At 34.1% G+C, this 14938-nt stretch overlaps 1 protein-coding gene across 7 annotated transcripts in view; it reads left to right on the top strand.

Moving 5' to 3' along the window:
* The window catches only part of SNX14 (sorting nexin 14), a 73157-nt gene extending 60289 nt beyond the window's left edge, over positions 1 to 12868 (top strand). For all 7 annotated transcript variants that reach the window (XM_038554656.1, XM_038554655.1, XM_038554654.1 and 4 more), the window contains 9 exons: positions 1495 to 1606; positions 4608 to 4648; positions 4791 to 4910; positions 7545 to 7668; positions 7947 to 8111; positions 8247 to 8342; positions 10809 to 10900; positions 11946 to 12002; positions 12650 to 12868. In XM_038554656.1, coding sequence (XP_038410584.1) covers positions 1495 to 1606; positions 4608 to 4648; positions 4791 to 4910; positions 7545 to 7668; positions 7947 to 8111; positions 8247 to 8342; positions 10809 to 10900; positions 11946 to 12002; positions 12650 to 12688 — 846 coding nt within the window. In that variant the 3' untranslated portion in view covers positions 12689 to 12868. The remainder of the gene's footprint in view (positions 1 to 1494; positions 1607 to 4607; positions 4649 to 4790; positions 4911 to 7544; positions 7669 to 7946; positions 8112 to 8246; positions 8343 to 10808; positions 10901 to 11945; positions 12003 to 12649) is intronic.
* Positions 12869 to 14938: the final 2070 nt, after the last annotated feature.

Genomic DNA, 14938 nt, shown 5'->3' with positions numbered 1-14938 from the left:
AAAATTTTATTATTATTTTAAGTAATCTCTACCCACAACATGGGACTTGAACTTAAAACTCCAAGATCAAGAGTTGCATGCTCTACTGACTAAACCAACCAGGCGCCCCTTTTGTCTTGTTTCCTGTTTGATTTTGTGTTTAGCACTTCTGAACTTGTGAACTCCTGTTTTATTCCTTAGTTTTTTTTTCTTTTGCAGTTTGTAGATGTTTTTCCAATTTCTTGGGATCTCCTGATTTCCTACCATTCACTGCTTGCAATTGAAATCTTTTTTTCAGTGTGGGCACAGTGTTATGTAAACAATGTAATTGATATGTTATTTCCATTGTTAGTTCAGTTAGCCAAAATCAAATCAGATGCGTAACTAAAATTGATTTAGGTTTCTCTAAAATTAATGACCATCTTTCGTTAATGAAGTGCATAAGACCAAAAAGTAGATACATTTTTTGTTTTATTACATCGCTTTTTTTTGGACATGGGATTTGTAGATTTTATTAAATGTTAATTCAGTTAAATTTGGATGCCTCCCTGTCAAAAATAAGTACTTTTAAAAAATATTTATTAGCGTAAAGGGATATTTATATTTTATTTCTTGTATTTGAACCATTGAGTGCTTCAACCCAGAAAATACTTGTTACATAGTTTTTTGGTCGTGTGAAAATTGAAATATGAATAACTTAACTACTGCAAGGATATTTGAATGTAATATATAGTAGTATTAACCTTTGCCTTTGTTTGTACCATTAACCCATTATTGGAATGAATTAAATCTTTTTAAGAGAGTACCACATACTAGAAGAGTATTTTCTGGTGATATGGAGCTAAAGGTTGCAGTTACTGGTATTTTTATACAGATTTCTGCTCATAAAGTTTTGAAACTGTTTCAAGTTACAAAACAGAATATTAGGTAAGACTGGGTTAATTTTGGCTTTAAAAAGTCAGTTTATCTTGTAAGAAAATAGTGTTGCAAGAACAGACAACAGATTTTCCAAATTATTTCACATTTGCACATTTAGTTTTCTGCAAAACCCTTTGTGCCAACTTCTTTGAATTATCAAGAACATTTTATGATATTGTAGTACTTGTTTTATAGTTGAGAAATGGAGAAACAATATTAGCTAATATTTAATCTTCTTCCTGTGTATCATATTGTGCTAAATGCTTCATATAACAACTCTGTAAAGTAAGTAGTATTATCTTCCTCTTACGCATGAGGAAACTAACTCTTGTAATTTAGGAACTTAGTTTCTAGGGACTCCTCACTGGTAAATGGAAGAGCTAGAATTCAGACCCTTTCATGACTGACCATAGAGGCTGAGTTCTTAGCTGCTGTGCAATAGTATTCTTTCTACAAATGTGGTTTTGTTATTCTGAATGTAAGATAGCTTTTGAGGATTAAAAATTTTTTTGTTTTCGTTCTTATCATTTTAATATAGTTTTGATGATCCTTTTGGATTTTTAAGCTTTTTTTCCCCATTTTCTTTTTTCATTCAAGAAACTTCTGCAGCATCCAGAACTGAGTAATAGTCAACTTCTGGCTGACTTTCTCTCCCCCAATGGTGGGGAAACACAGTTTCTTGATAAAATACTACCAGATGTAAATCTTGGTAAGTCAGTTTAAAGAATCATATATATGAGGATAAACTGAACATAATCAGCATTTTCAGATTAACATAGAGGAATAGTTTATATAGTGAAGCTATGTGTCAAATTCTAACAGACTTCTTGAAAACTGTTAGTAGGAACATAAATTGGAAACACAGTTTAGGGGACGCCTGGGTGGCTCAGCGGTTGAGCGTCTGCCTTTGGCTCAGGGCATGATCCCAGATTCTCGGGATCGAGTCCCGCATCGGGCTCCCTGCATGGAGCCTTTTTCTCCCTCTGCCTATGTCTCTCCCTCTGTCTCTCTATGTCTCTCATGAATGAGTAAATAAAATATTTGTTTAAAAAAAAGGAAACACAGTTTAGTATGAAACTGAATGAGCAGTTCCTCTCTGAGATACATAGAGAATCTTCTATATATATTAAAGAATGTTCATAGCATCATTGTTTTTATAGGCAAAACTGGAAATAATACAAATGTTCATCACCAGTAGAGTAAACATAAATTATGGTAGTTTCATAAAATGAATACCTGTGGCAGTGAATACCTGTAGTATGTAGCTATTTGCAACAATTTTGATAATCTTTTTTTAATTTAATTTTTAAAATTTCATTTCAATTTGCCAATATACAGTATAATACCTAGTGCTTATCACATCATGTGTCCCTAGTGCTTATCACATCATGTGTCCTCTTTCATGCCCATCACCCAGTTATCCCCATCCCTCCACCCACCTCCCCTCCAGCAACCTTCAGTTTGTTGCCCAAACTTAAGAATCTTTAATGATTTGTCTTCCTCTCTGATTTTTCCCCATTCAATTCCCCCTCCTTTCCTTGTGGTTCCTTGCACTATTTCTTATATTCCACATATGAGTGAAACCATATGATAATTTTCTTTCTTCAATTGCCAACTAACACTGATAATCTTAAAAGCATGATGTTGAATGAAAGAAGCAAGACACAGAAGAGTATATACAGCATGATTTCTATTATGTTAAAGTTCAGTATAGACCACAGTAATATAAGCAGGAAAAGTTTGAATAAAATTGTTAAAAATAATAATGGAAGTAAAATACTATTTTGAATATATTTTATATAATATAATCTTAAGTACATATAGAGATAAACAAATGAATTAAATATTGCAAGTGGGCATTTGACTTTCATCTGTATCTCTTCAGTACATTTAGTTGAGCCAGAATGCTTGGTATTTGTATGGAGGTTTTCTTATCAGAGGAAAATGTGAAGACATTTTATATTTGGGTCTATGCAATATTTAGGAGATAGAATTGGGTAGACTTGGTTGCTGACTAGGTTTGACTGATGGAGAAGAAATGATCAAAGAATTGTTTGTTCCATTTAAACAATTGGGAGGATGCTGTTACTTGCTGAGATTAAGGAATAAATTAAGAGTAGTTCTGAACTTGTTGAGTTTATAGAATCCAGATAAAGAAGTTTTTGTAAGGCAGGAGAGGCCAGGGGATAGGCAAGGAGTAGAGATTTGAGTGTTACTTTAAATCAGATTGAGCAAATAAATTGGCTCAAGAAAAGCATGTAGAAGAGACAAAAAAGAACAGGATAAAACTCTGTAGTTTAAGGAACTTGGAGAATGCTTCTATTTTCTTTAAGATTTATTTATTTATTTATTTATTTGAGAGAGAGAGAATAAGAAGAGGGGTGAGGAGAGGAAGAATCCTGAAGCAGACTCCCCACTGAGTATGGAACTTGATGTAGGACTCTATCCCAGGACCTTGAGATCATCATCCCAAACCAAAATCAAGAGTTGGATGCTTAACTGACTGAGCCACCCAGGTGCTCCAGGCACTTGGGAGAGTTCTGAGGAGGGAGGTGTAGCTTATGTGGATAGCAAAGGAGAAATAGTCTGATGGGAAGAGGGTTGGGTGGTTTTCATGTTATAAAACAGTCTCCCATTTTAAGTTGTTATTATGTCTCCTGCTATTACCATAAGTCTACTTTTTTCTAAATTGAACCATAAGAAATTTTAAGTTGCATCTATCAATTTTGATGATTTTTCAGGCATTTTTAATGTTTGAGAAAATTTTAAGATGTTTGATTTTTTTTTTTAAGATTTTATTTATTCATGAGAGACAGAAAGAGAGAGAGAAAGAGAGAGAGAGGCAGAGACAGGGAGAGTGGGCTCCCTGCGAGGAGCCTGATGTGGGACTTGATTCTGGACCCCAGGATCATGCCCTGAACCAAAGGCAGACGCTCAACCGCTGAGCCACCCAGGTGTCCCAGATATTTTAAAATAAAAGAAATACAAGAAATTTTGGCAAACAAGATTAGACTATGTATATTTAACCTAAAACTCAGAATATAAGCTATTTGAATAACCAGTGTTTTTTATTTTTAATTTTAGAGAAAGAGTGCAAGCAATGGGGAGGGGCAGAGGGAGAGGGAGAGAGAGAGAATCTTAAATGGGCTCCACACTGATTGTGGAGCCTGACATGGGGCTTGATCTCACAACCCTAAGATCGTAACCTAAGTGAAAGTCCAGAGTTGGAACTTAACTTCCTGACCCACCCAGGTGCCTCCAAATAGCCAATTTAAATGTAGCAATTCTTAAAACTGTTTGACTAACTTTTGCATATTTTTAGATATTTTTATATAGTCATCATTGTTTAAAATCTTTTGAAAACATTTTTTGTGGAAAATTTCAAATATACACGAAAGAGAATTTTGTATAATAAACCTCTTACTCTATTTTAGCAGTTACCAACACGGCTTGTTCAGTCCCTTCCTTTCCCCCCTCCAACCTCATTGAATCATTTTAAGTAAATCCTAAGTGTTGTATCTATAAATAATTAAGAAAACCATGTTTATTGTAAATTTCTGTTGAATGTGAAATTGTAAATTATAAATATTTTTTACACTTTCCTTTTTACTTGGCTATTGAGTGTTTAAAATTACTTAGTAAAATATACAGTAAGCAATTATGAGATATATTATACCTTCATAAAATTAATATTTTATTTTTAATTGCAGGGAAGATTATAAAGTCTGTTCCTGGAAAACTAATGAAAGAGGTGAATAACTGATTTATGTATATTCTGTAACATGATAGTTACAAGTATATTAAATATCAGTGAATTTTAATGGGTTGTATGATTATTAAAAATCATAATCTTGATTTTTAATTTGCATACCATGATTTCTGTATCACAACAGAAAGGTCAGCATTTGGAACCTTTCATCATGAATTTCATTAATTCTTGTGAATCTCCAAAGCCTAAACCAAGTAAACCGGAATTGACCATTCTCAGCCCTACTTCAGAAAACAACAAGAAGGTACTGCCTCAGAGTTATGAAGTTTGAAGTTGTCCTACTTGAGACTTTTCCATTATAGGGAGAATCATGTGTTAATGAAATGAATGGGACTTATTTCCTTTATATGAAAATCAGTTGTACAGTGTAAGGAGGGATTTTATATAGTTGCTTGCATCTTTGCTTTAATGGGTAAATGTTTCTTTAGATAATTGTATTTGTAAACTTCTACCATTTCTGTATTTGGGAGATTTTTTTTATAATAAATTTATTTTTTATTGGTGTTCAATTTGCCAACATACAGGTAACACCCAGTGCTCATCTCTTCAAGTGCCCATCACCCATTCACCCCCACCCCTCGCCCTCCTCCCCTTCCACCACCCCTAGTTCGTTTCCCAGAGTTAGGAGTCTTTATGTTCTGTCTCCCTTTCTGATATTTCCCACACATTTCTTCTCCCTTCCCTTATATTCCCTTTCGCTATTATTTATATTCCCCAAATGAATGAGACCATATAATGTTTGTCCTTCTCCGATTGACTTACTTCACTCAGCATAATACCCTCCAGTTCCATTCACGTTGAAGCAAATGGTGGGTATTTGTCATTTCTAATGGCTGAGTAATATTCCATTGTATACATAGACCACATCTTCTTAACTGCAAATGATGATTTTGTTTCGCCGTACAAAGAGCATGATTTCATTGTTTCACCAATAAATCGTGTAATGATTTTTTCATAGATATCTTTTAGAAGGTTGCATTCATGTTTATGGGTGGACTTGGCTTATAATTTTTCTGTCTCATCTATCCTTGTCAAGTTTTGGTATCAAAGTTATATTAACCTTTTTCTTTTTTTTTTTTTTTTTTTTTTTATTTATTTATGATAGTCACAGAGAGAGAGAGAGGCGCAGAGACATAGGCAGAGGGAGAAGCAGGCTCCATGCACCGGGAGCCTGATGTGGGATTCGATCCCGGGTCTCCAGGATCGCGCCCTGGGCCAAAGGCAGGCGCCAAACCGCTGCGCCACTCAGGGATCCCTATTAACCTTTTTCTACTTGCTGATAGTTATAATTGGAATTACTAGTTCTTTAAATAATTGATAGAACTGGTTGTTAAAGTCATCTAAGCCTTGAGTTTTGTTTGTAGGAAGGCTTTTTAAAAAATCAACCGAATTTCTTTAATGATTATAGTATTCAGATTTGTTGCATGAGTCATTTTTTTTCCCCCAAAGATTTAGTTATTTATCTGAGAGAAAGAGGGCATGTGTGTGTGAGCTGGGGGAGGAGCAGAGGGAGAGCAAGCAGATTTTGCATTGAGACAAGCAGACTGCACCAAGCATGGAGCCTGATGCAGGGTTTGGTCCCATGACCCCAAGATCATGACCTGAACTGAAACCAAGAGTCGGATGCCCAACTGACTGAGCCACTCAGGTGCCCCAACATGAGTCAGTTTTGATAGGTTTTATATATATATATATTTAAGGGGGAAGGGGCAAAGGGAGAGAGAAAGAATCATAAGCAGGTTCCATGCCCAGCATGGAGCCTGATGTGATGTGATGCTCACATCATCACATGTGATGCTTAAAACCCAGAGATCAGGGACACCTGGGTGGCTCGGTAGTTTAGCGTCTGCCTTCAGCCCAGGGCATGATCCCGAAGACCCAGGATCAAGTCCCACATTGGGTTCCCTGCATGGAGCCTGCTTCTCCCTCTGCTTGTGTCTCTGCCCCCCTCTCTCTCTCTGTATCTCATGAATAAATAAATAAATAATCTTTTAAAAAAAAACAAACACTGAGATCATGACCTGAGCCAAAATTAAGAGTCAGATGCTTAACCAACTGAGCCACCTAGGCACCCTGATAAGTTATATTTCTCAACAAATTTTTAATTTTATCTAAATTTGAAATTTTTTTGGCCTGAAGTTGTCGTTCTTTTTGACATCTGTAGTTATATCACCTTTTATTTTTAGCGTTGTTTGTGTCTTTTTCTTTTTTTTCTTTTGCTCAATCTTGTCAAAGATTTTGTACTTTTCATGTTTTGGCTTTGTTGATTTTTCTTTCAGACTTTTTAGTTCCTTAAGTTCTATTTTATTATTATTATCAATAATAGACTTTTTTGCATATCTTAAGGGTAAGGCTGAGATTTAGTTGTATTTCATCATTTTTACTATAAGTAATTTTTTTTATAAGTAATTTTCTACATCTTGTTTTTTTCACACTGATTAGGCATTTCTGGACTATGACTGTTACTGTCCAAATAAACTTTGGCTAAAGCTCAATGTTCACACCCTATAACTGTGAATTATAATCTTTAAGTCATTTTAGTTTTAAAATTAACTGTCATTAATATATTTATACATCTTTACATGTTCATTTGCTCCTTTTGGTATAAAAAACAAAGGGTTTCTTCATGAAGAACAAATTTTCTGTTGTGTCTAAAATGAATGCAGACTTTTTTGTACTGTTTTGGGAGGAATATGTATTTTTTATCCATTTTGAGCATAAATGTGAAACTTTAGAGACAGAGCTTAACCTATCTGATAATTCTGTTTTGATTGGAAAAAGTTTAAATGCCTGTGCTCTGTGTCACTTTAGCTTTAGTAATTATTATCATCAGGTGTGTAAGCTAAATATCTCTTTCCTATTTCAATTTTTACTTTAGCTTTTCAGTGATCTATTTAAGAATAATGCAAACCGTGCTGAGAATACAGAAAGAAAGCAAAATCAGAATTATTTTATGGAGATGATGACTGTAGAAGGAGTCTATGATTACCTGATGTATGTAGGTAGGTAAGGTCTATGTGGTTACTGTGAAAACCTTTTTTTCATTCATGTATCATATTTCTTCTGTGATGCAAATTAATGTTCTTCACTGTTATCCTATTGTAACTTCTTTTTAAATTGAAGATACTTCTTTTATAAGAATTAGATATAATTGGTCATGAACATATTAAAGTTACTGGTTGTTTATAAATAAAATATTGACCATTTGTGTTTTTTTATACTGGAGAATGTTTGAAATATCTGTTTATCTTAACAAAATATTCCATATAATCCTTCTCAGGACGGGTGGTTTTCCAGGTTCCTGACTGGCTTCATCATCTCTTAATGGGAACTCGAATCCTGTTTAAAAACACCCTGGAAATGTATACTGACTACTATCTTCATTGTAAACTAGAACAACTGTTTCAGGAACACCGCTTGGTCTCACTCATAACACTTCTCAGAGGTTTGTATTTTGTCATATGTGTCATGTTTTATGTACTTTTATATCTTAATTTCATTGGTTTATTAGTATTTCTACTATGAAGTATATTGTGTATAATTGGTAAAAATTCCAGCAAATATTTTTGTCTCTTTACAGATGCTGTATTCTGTGAAAACACTGAACCTCGCTCTCTCCAAGATAAGCAAAAACGAGCAAAACAGACTTTTGAGGAAATGATGAATTACATTCCAGGTATAATATTTTTAAGTAGTTTAATATATAGATTAGCATTTCTTTGAGATCACAATATACAGTAATTTTTTTTTTTAGGTTTTATTTATTTATTTGGAGAGGGAGCAAGTATGAGTGGGGGGAGGGACAGAGGAAGAGAGAGAGAATCTTAAGCAAACTCTGCACCAAGTGCAGAGCCTGATGTGGGACTCAGTCCCACAACCCTGAGATCATGATCTGAGCTGAAGTCAAGAGTTAGATCCCTAACCAGCTGAGCCATCCAGGCACCCCACAAGGTATAGTAATTATTAAAGCTAATTTTTATTTTGAGTTATCATTTTAGAAATAGTCATAAAGACCAAGTAAAATTGAATGTATTAGTTAAATAAAATTTGGTTTTTATAATATAAGCACTATGAACTCTTAAGACAGGCTTTTTCTACTTTTGCAATAGCCAATGCTTTCAACAACTTATAATAAGACTGATCAAAGTGATATGTTTGTGGGACAGTCCGAATCCTCCTGCTTACTATACGATGAGAAGAACTGCACTAGTGTTTATGAATAAAAGATCTACATTCATTCATTCATTCATTCTAAATATACTGAGCACTTTCCACATGTCAGGCACTATGCAAAGTGCAAGGGATATAAAAAGTGTACTTGAGTAATTCAGTATAGCAGGAAGACAGTTATACAGACAAAACATATATGTGATAGGAGGCATGTGCAAATCACAGAGTATCTCAGAGGAAGAGAATGATCACTTCTTCTGTAGTGGAGATAGGCTTGAGCCACAAGGTAAATGAATGGTAGTAATCTTTTATAGAGTAGGACATATAAGGAAAAAATGTCAAAGGGTCAAAGCAAAGGATATTTAGTTTAGAATATTTTGAGTGTGAATTGCTTACACATTACTCATGAGGAAAGGTCTAGTAAGTAGTTAGGTTTAGAAATTTGAGAAATGAAATGGTACAGGTTAAGGATACGGAAGTTACAGGTAGTGGATAATAATGTCCAGAAAGAAAATATAGAGTAAGAATTGAAAGAGGCCTTTGGACTGACTGTACCTTAAAGAATTCTCATCATTGAAAAATTAGTCTCAGGATAGTCCTGCTGCTCTGTGTCAAGACAGTTAAGTTAAATCCCTGGTCTGAATATAAAAGTAAATAAAAGTTACTTTGGGCTAAGTCCTCTGTAGGTAAATGATGAAATAACTTCTTAACCTGTTTTTGTAACAGCAATCCGTAGCATTCATGGCTTTAACAGTCTTAGTTTTGATACTCAGGGACAACATGGAAAGCTAGTGAATGTAGTAATTTGTTATTTTGCTGAGGAACAAATTTAAATCACATCTACTTCAAGACTTCTCTGGGAAGGAAAAATGTAGTGAGTAAAAACTTAGCATGTCTTTCTGTTGTCCTCTTCCCCTCATTTCTTACTCAGGGACTCCTGAAGGATCTGAAAGGATCACTTATTTTTGTCCATTAGGCTTCATGCAATTGGGAAATTCTGTGTAGTCTTGATGAATTGGGGGATTCATAAAGATCCATATTGGGCCACATATCTTAAAAATATCAAGGATCTACTATGCTTATTATAATTGAAGTTAGCCTTTGCTTCTTGGGTTAGATTTATCTCCTAGAAGCAAAAATAAGGTGAGAACTTCTCAAGAACATCATTAAGAGTTTTATTATAATTGGGAGTAAGGAAAGGACAAATATTTGAGTACTTTGTTTAATTAAGAATATTTTCCTGTTTTAGGGAAAACATTGAGAGATTTTTAGTAAGGACTGCCTGGTAATAGAAGTGATAACATGACAGCTGTGCAGTCAAACGTGAATTGGAATTTTTTTGGATTCTAAATTAGTGTTCTCAGAAAGTCCCAAAAAGCTTGTCCTATAAGATGGTTAATAATAATTATGTAAAAAGTATAAAAATAAATTAAAGAGGTTATATTCATTGAGGAAAAAGTAGTGTTAAAAATTAAACTTTTTTTTCCTGATATTAAGATATTAAAACATTATGAAACTATATAGAGTAAAAACTGGGAGTCATCCTCTCCCCAGTCAATTTGGTGTTAATCCTTACATTTTTCTGTGCATTTCTGTACACATATGTACAAATGAATACATATAAATTTAGGATTTGTTTTACCTGACTGGGATAACACAATATGTATTATTTTCCAACTGTCTTTTATCACTTAATAGTATAAGTAGATTTCTTTACTGCAACGTTCCACAGAGCTTGTAGTATACATTGTGCATTATGAATCTCCAAAAGGAGGATACATCATACTGAGTTTCTTAACTTCATAGAAGCTTTTTTTCCTGGAGCTCTGTGGAGGAAAACTGGTTTAAGATATGTAGATTTATAGTTTTTGTGTAATACCTGGGAAACAGGGTGAAGATTTTTCTTTATGGTCCAGTTAATGATGAGGCACTGTATAATATGAAGTGTTTCACATTTGGCTTTCTCCTTTAGATCTGATAGTCAAGTGCATTGGTGAAGAAGCCAAGTATGAAAGCATCAGACTTCTATTTGATGGCTTACAACAGCCAGTTCTCAATAAGCAGGTAAAATTCATTAAAGCAGGTTGACTAATGTCGGCTAGGTTTTGTGAACAGCACACACCAGGGTGTCTGGTATAGTATTAATTGTGAAGTGACACTATGTTAAATCAAGGCAGTGTACTTAGGATATTCAGACAGAAAAAATGTGTGCTTTATCTGTTACTCTTTTGCTTTTTACTTTATTCCTTATTTTTTAATTAAGTTTTCTAATTTAATTCCAGTATAGTTAACATATAATGTTGTATTAGTTTTAAGTGTACAATATAGTGATTTAACAATTCTGTATATTACTAAGTGCTCATCAGGATAAGCGAACTCTTTAATCTCCATCGCCTGTTTCACCCATCCCCCCACCTACCTCCCTTATGGTAACCATTAGTTTGTTCTCTATAGTTAAGAGTTACTTTTTTTTTTCCTTTATAACATGAGTTCTAAAGAATCAACATATAAACCAACATGAGTTGGTTTTTTAAAAAGATTTTACCTGTTTATTTGAATGAGAGAGAAAGCAAGAGCAGGAGGAGTGGCAGAGGGAGAAGCAGGCTCCCTGCTCAGCAGGGAGCTCTACACAGGCTCGAACAGCTCTACACATGATCCTGGGATCATGACCTGAGCCGAAGGCAGATCCTTAACAGACTGAGCCACCCAGGCGCCCCTATAACATGAGTTGTTTTGACTTAAAATAAGCATAGATTCACTGTAGAAAACCTGGAACATATACAAAATTCATGAAATAAAGTAAAAATTTGAAAACTAAGAATTCCATTACTCAGATTACATAGAATAACCACAGTTAATATCACATATATAGTCTATACTGTACATATTTTGTTGAGATCTTAATATAGTTAAAATTTTGTATCCTGCTTGTGTCTTTTACATTTATGCAGCATAATAATAAAATGTACACATATAAAGACATGTGTATATGAGTTCTGTTCCCTGCCTACTCATTTAGAGATAATAACCACAGTCCTGAATTTTGTTTTTATCATTTTTATGGCTTTTGTCTAATGCCTTAAAAAAAATTTTTTTTTTGGTGCTCTAGCTGACTTATGTTTTATTGGACATTGTGATACAAGAACTATTTCCAGAGCTCAATAAGGTAACTGAAAAGCAGCAGTTTTATTCTTTATGTTTTTGATGGTATGCTGACATTTATTTTAATTAGGGCCAAAAATATTAAGGAAACCCTTGTGACTATAATCCCTTTAAAAATGAACAGCCTTAATAAATGTCTCTTTAAATTTTCTTTTTTCAACATGCTTAAACATAGAGTCAGTTTTTTGGGGACAGGAAGGAGTAAGTAGCCTGTATTTTGACTATGTCCCTTCTTAATTACAAGCAGATAGGAACATTATTCCCTCTAGAGTCTTTCCAGAGGAAGATGTGAGTTTAAGTCCTAGCACTAGAATAGGTCAAGTTCTTGAGACTGTCCTGTCTGTAACACTGAATGCTGTTTAAGTCAGATGAGTGTTTGGGGGCAGTTGGCTTACATGAACCCAAGAGTACAAAATGAATTGGAATTGAAGAATGGTAATATTATTATATTGATTCTGGAGGATGGATATATATATATATATATATATATATATATATACACACACACACACACACACACACACACATATATATTCTATATCTATACATACCTATCTTACGTTAGAATTTTTATATACTGGAATTGTTAGGCACTTCACAGATGAACCCTGTTTTATGGTCTAATATTAAATAGATTTATTTCTACTTTAGGTACAAAAAGAAGTTACCTCTGTGACGTCCTGGATGTAAACATTTGGATTTGGGAAAGAATAACCAAAAAGAGAACAATTTCTGTTGTGCTAGTGTAGTATACATGTATTTTTTTCTTTTACTTTTGTATATTCTTGTATATATCATGTAATCCATTGTCTGAAATTTTGATTCTTTTTGTTTTAATAAAGACTAACACAAACTTAATAATAGTCACAAGTTATTGGGTTTCATAGTCTTTCATTTTTTTTTTTTACCTGTTACCAAATTTTATTAGAACATCTGTCATTTCTTGTTGACATTTTTTTTAAAGAGATAATTCATAATCCTTTTAGGACAAACAGATAAAACCAATAATCTTTGTATTGTATCACTTTGGAAATGATTATGTTTAGTGTGGGGAAATGAGAGTTAGATCTGATTTGCTTTCTTTTTTAGAGTCAATACATTTCCATGGATTTTTTTTCTTTTTACCCCCATTTTCTATTAGTTAATTCCATGTCTGTAAAGAAGACATCCTTCATGAGTTTTTCATAAGAAACAAAGGACTTCTCCTTACTCTTCCTGGATCAACAGGTTATAGCCCTTTTTAGGTATGAAAACTGACTACTTATAGATATTTGTCATTGTAGGGTTGCAACTACATTTCACTGAATAAACGTAGCTATATTCCAATATTTTTTTTTAAGGAAGAACTTAAGCATTTTTTAAAAAATATTTTATTTATTCATGAGAGACACAGAGAGAGAGAGAGAGAGAAAGAGGCAGAGACACAGGCAGAGGGAGAAGCAGGCTCCATGCAGGAAGCTCGACATGGGACTCCATCCTGGGTCTCCAGGATCAGGCCCTGGACTGAAGGCAGTGCTAAACCGCTGAGCCACCCTGGCTACCCAATATTCCAAAATTTTATGTAAGTAATTTAGTAAGTCTTATATGTAAGTCTATTTGAGTGGACTTTTGGTTTATGTCTGTTGTCTCTCTGAAAGGAAAATACAGAATTATTTTTTTTTAAAGACTTTATTTGAGGATGAGACAGAGACAGAGATAGTGACAGAGAGCACAAGTGGGGAGGAAAGGGAGAAGTAGGCTGCCCTTCTGATGCGGGACTCAACCCCAGGACCCTGGGACCATGACCTGAGCTGAAGGCAGATGCCATTTTACTGAGCCACTCAGGTGCCTCTAATTGTATTTTTTGAGGAATGATAATTTAAAATATTAGAGTCAGTGTTCAGAATTCTGCTCACAGTTCCCTCCCACGTTATACTTTTCTCTTTGAAACAAATTTCTCTTTCAAGATTAAGAGTTTTGTGTTTGCAAATTGGTTGCAGCATTCATTCAGAATACACTTACTGAGTTTCAACTCCATATTGAAACTGAGCTGGGTAATATGAAACGAAATATAATTTGGAGATTTAACTTATTTAATACTATTCACTTATTCTTTTTCCCAAGGTTTTAAAAAAATGGTTATTAGATATTGTAATTTTTTAAAAGATTTTCTCAGTAGTTTTATTATATTTTTAATTGCTTAAAAATTCTAGAATATATATGAGTTTCTGTGACTCAGTGCTTTAATACCAAGCCTTAAACATTTATTAATATCTCAGGGACAGGTGGAAAATTAATCAGGTTGAGTCTTCACATTTAAATCCATAGCATTTTAAACACTGTTACTTAAAGTATCACAGTAACCTGGAAAAATAAAATATTTTATTTTTATTTTTTATTTTTTTAGTAAAATATTTTATAGCCCTTTTTATGCCATTCTTATGTACTCTCCTATAAATTGTGATATTCTCTTTATTTAGATAAGAAAAATGTTGTTAGGGTATCATTCTGCTTGGGCTGCCATAACAAAGTACCACACACTGGGTGGCTTTAAACAGATTTACTTCTCATAGTTCTTGAGGTTTCATTCTTTTTTTTTTTTAGGTTCATTCATTCATTCATTCATTCATTTATTAGAGAGAGAGATTGAGAACACAAGCAGGAGGAGGAGCAGAGGGAGCGGGACAAGCAGACTCTGCTGAGTGTGGAGCCCAATACAGGGGTGGATCCCATGACTCTGAGACCATGACCTGAGCTGAAATCACGAGTTGGACACTTAACCCAACTGAGCCACCCAGGTGCCCTGGTAGGTTTCATTCTGAGGCCTCTTCCTTTGGTTTGCAGTTGGCTGCCTTCTCACATGTGCCCTAATAACCTCTTTGTGTAGGTGTGGGGGAAGAGAGAAAGAGATCTCTCTCTCTCTCTCCTTATAAGCCACCAATCCATTGATTAAGGTTTCAC

The sequence above is a fragment of the Canis lupus genome, chromosome 12, assembly GCF_011100685.1.
Source record: "Canis lupus familiaris isolate Mischka breed German Shepherd chromosome 12, alternate assembly UU_Cfam_GSD_1.0, whole genome shotgun sequence".
NCBI lineage: Eukaryota > Metazoa > Chordata > Mammalia > Carnivora > Canidae > Canis > Canis lupus.
This window is presented reverse-complemented; position numbering and strand designations above follow the sequence as displayed.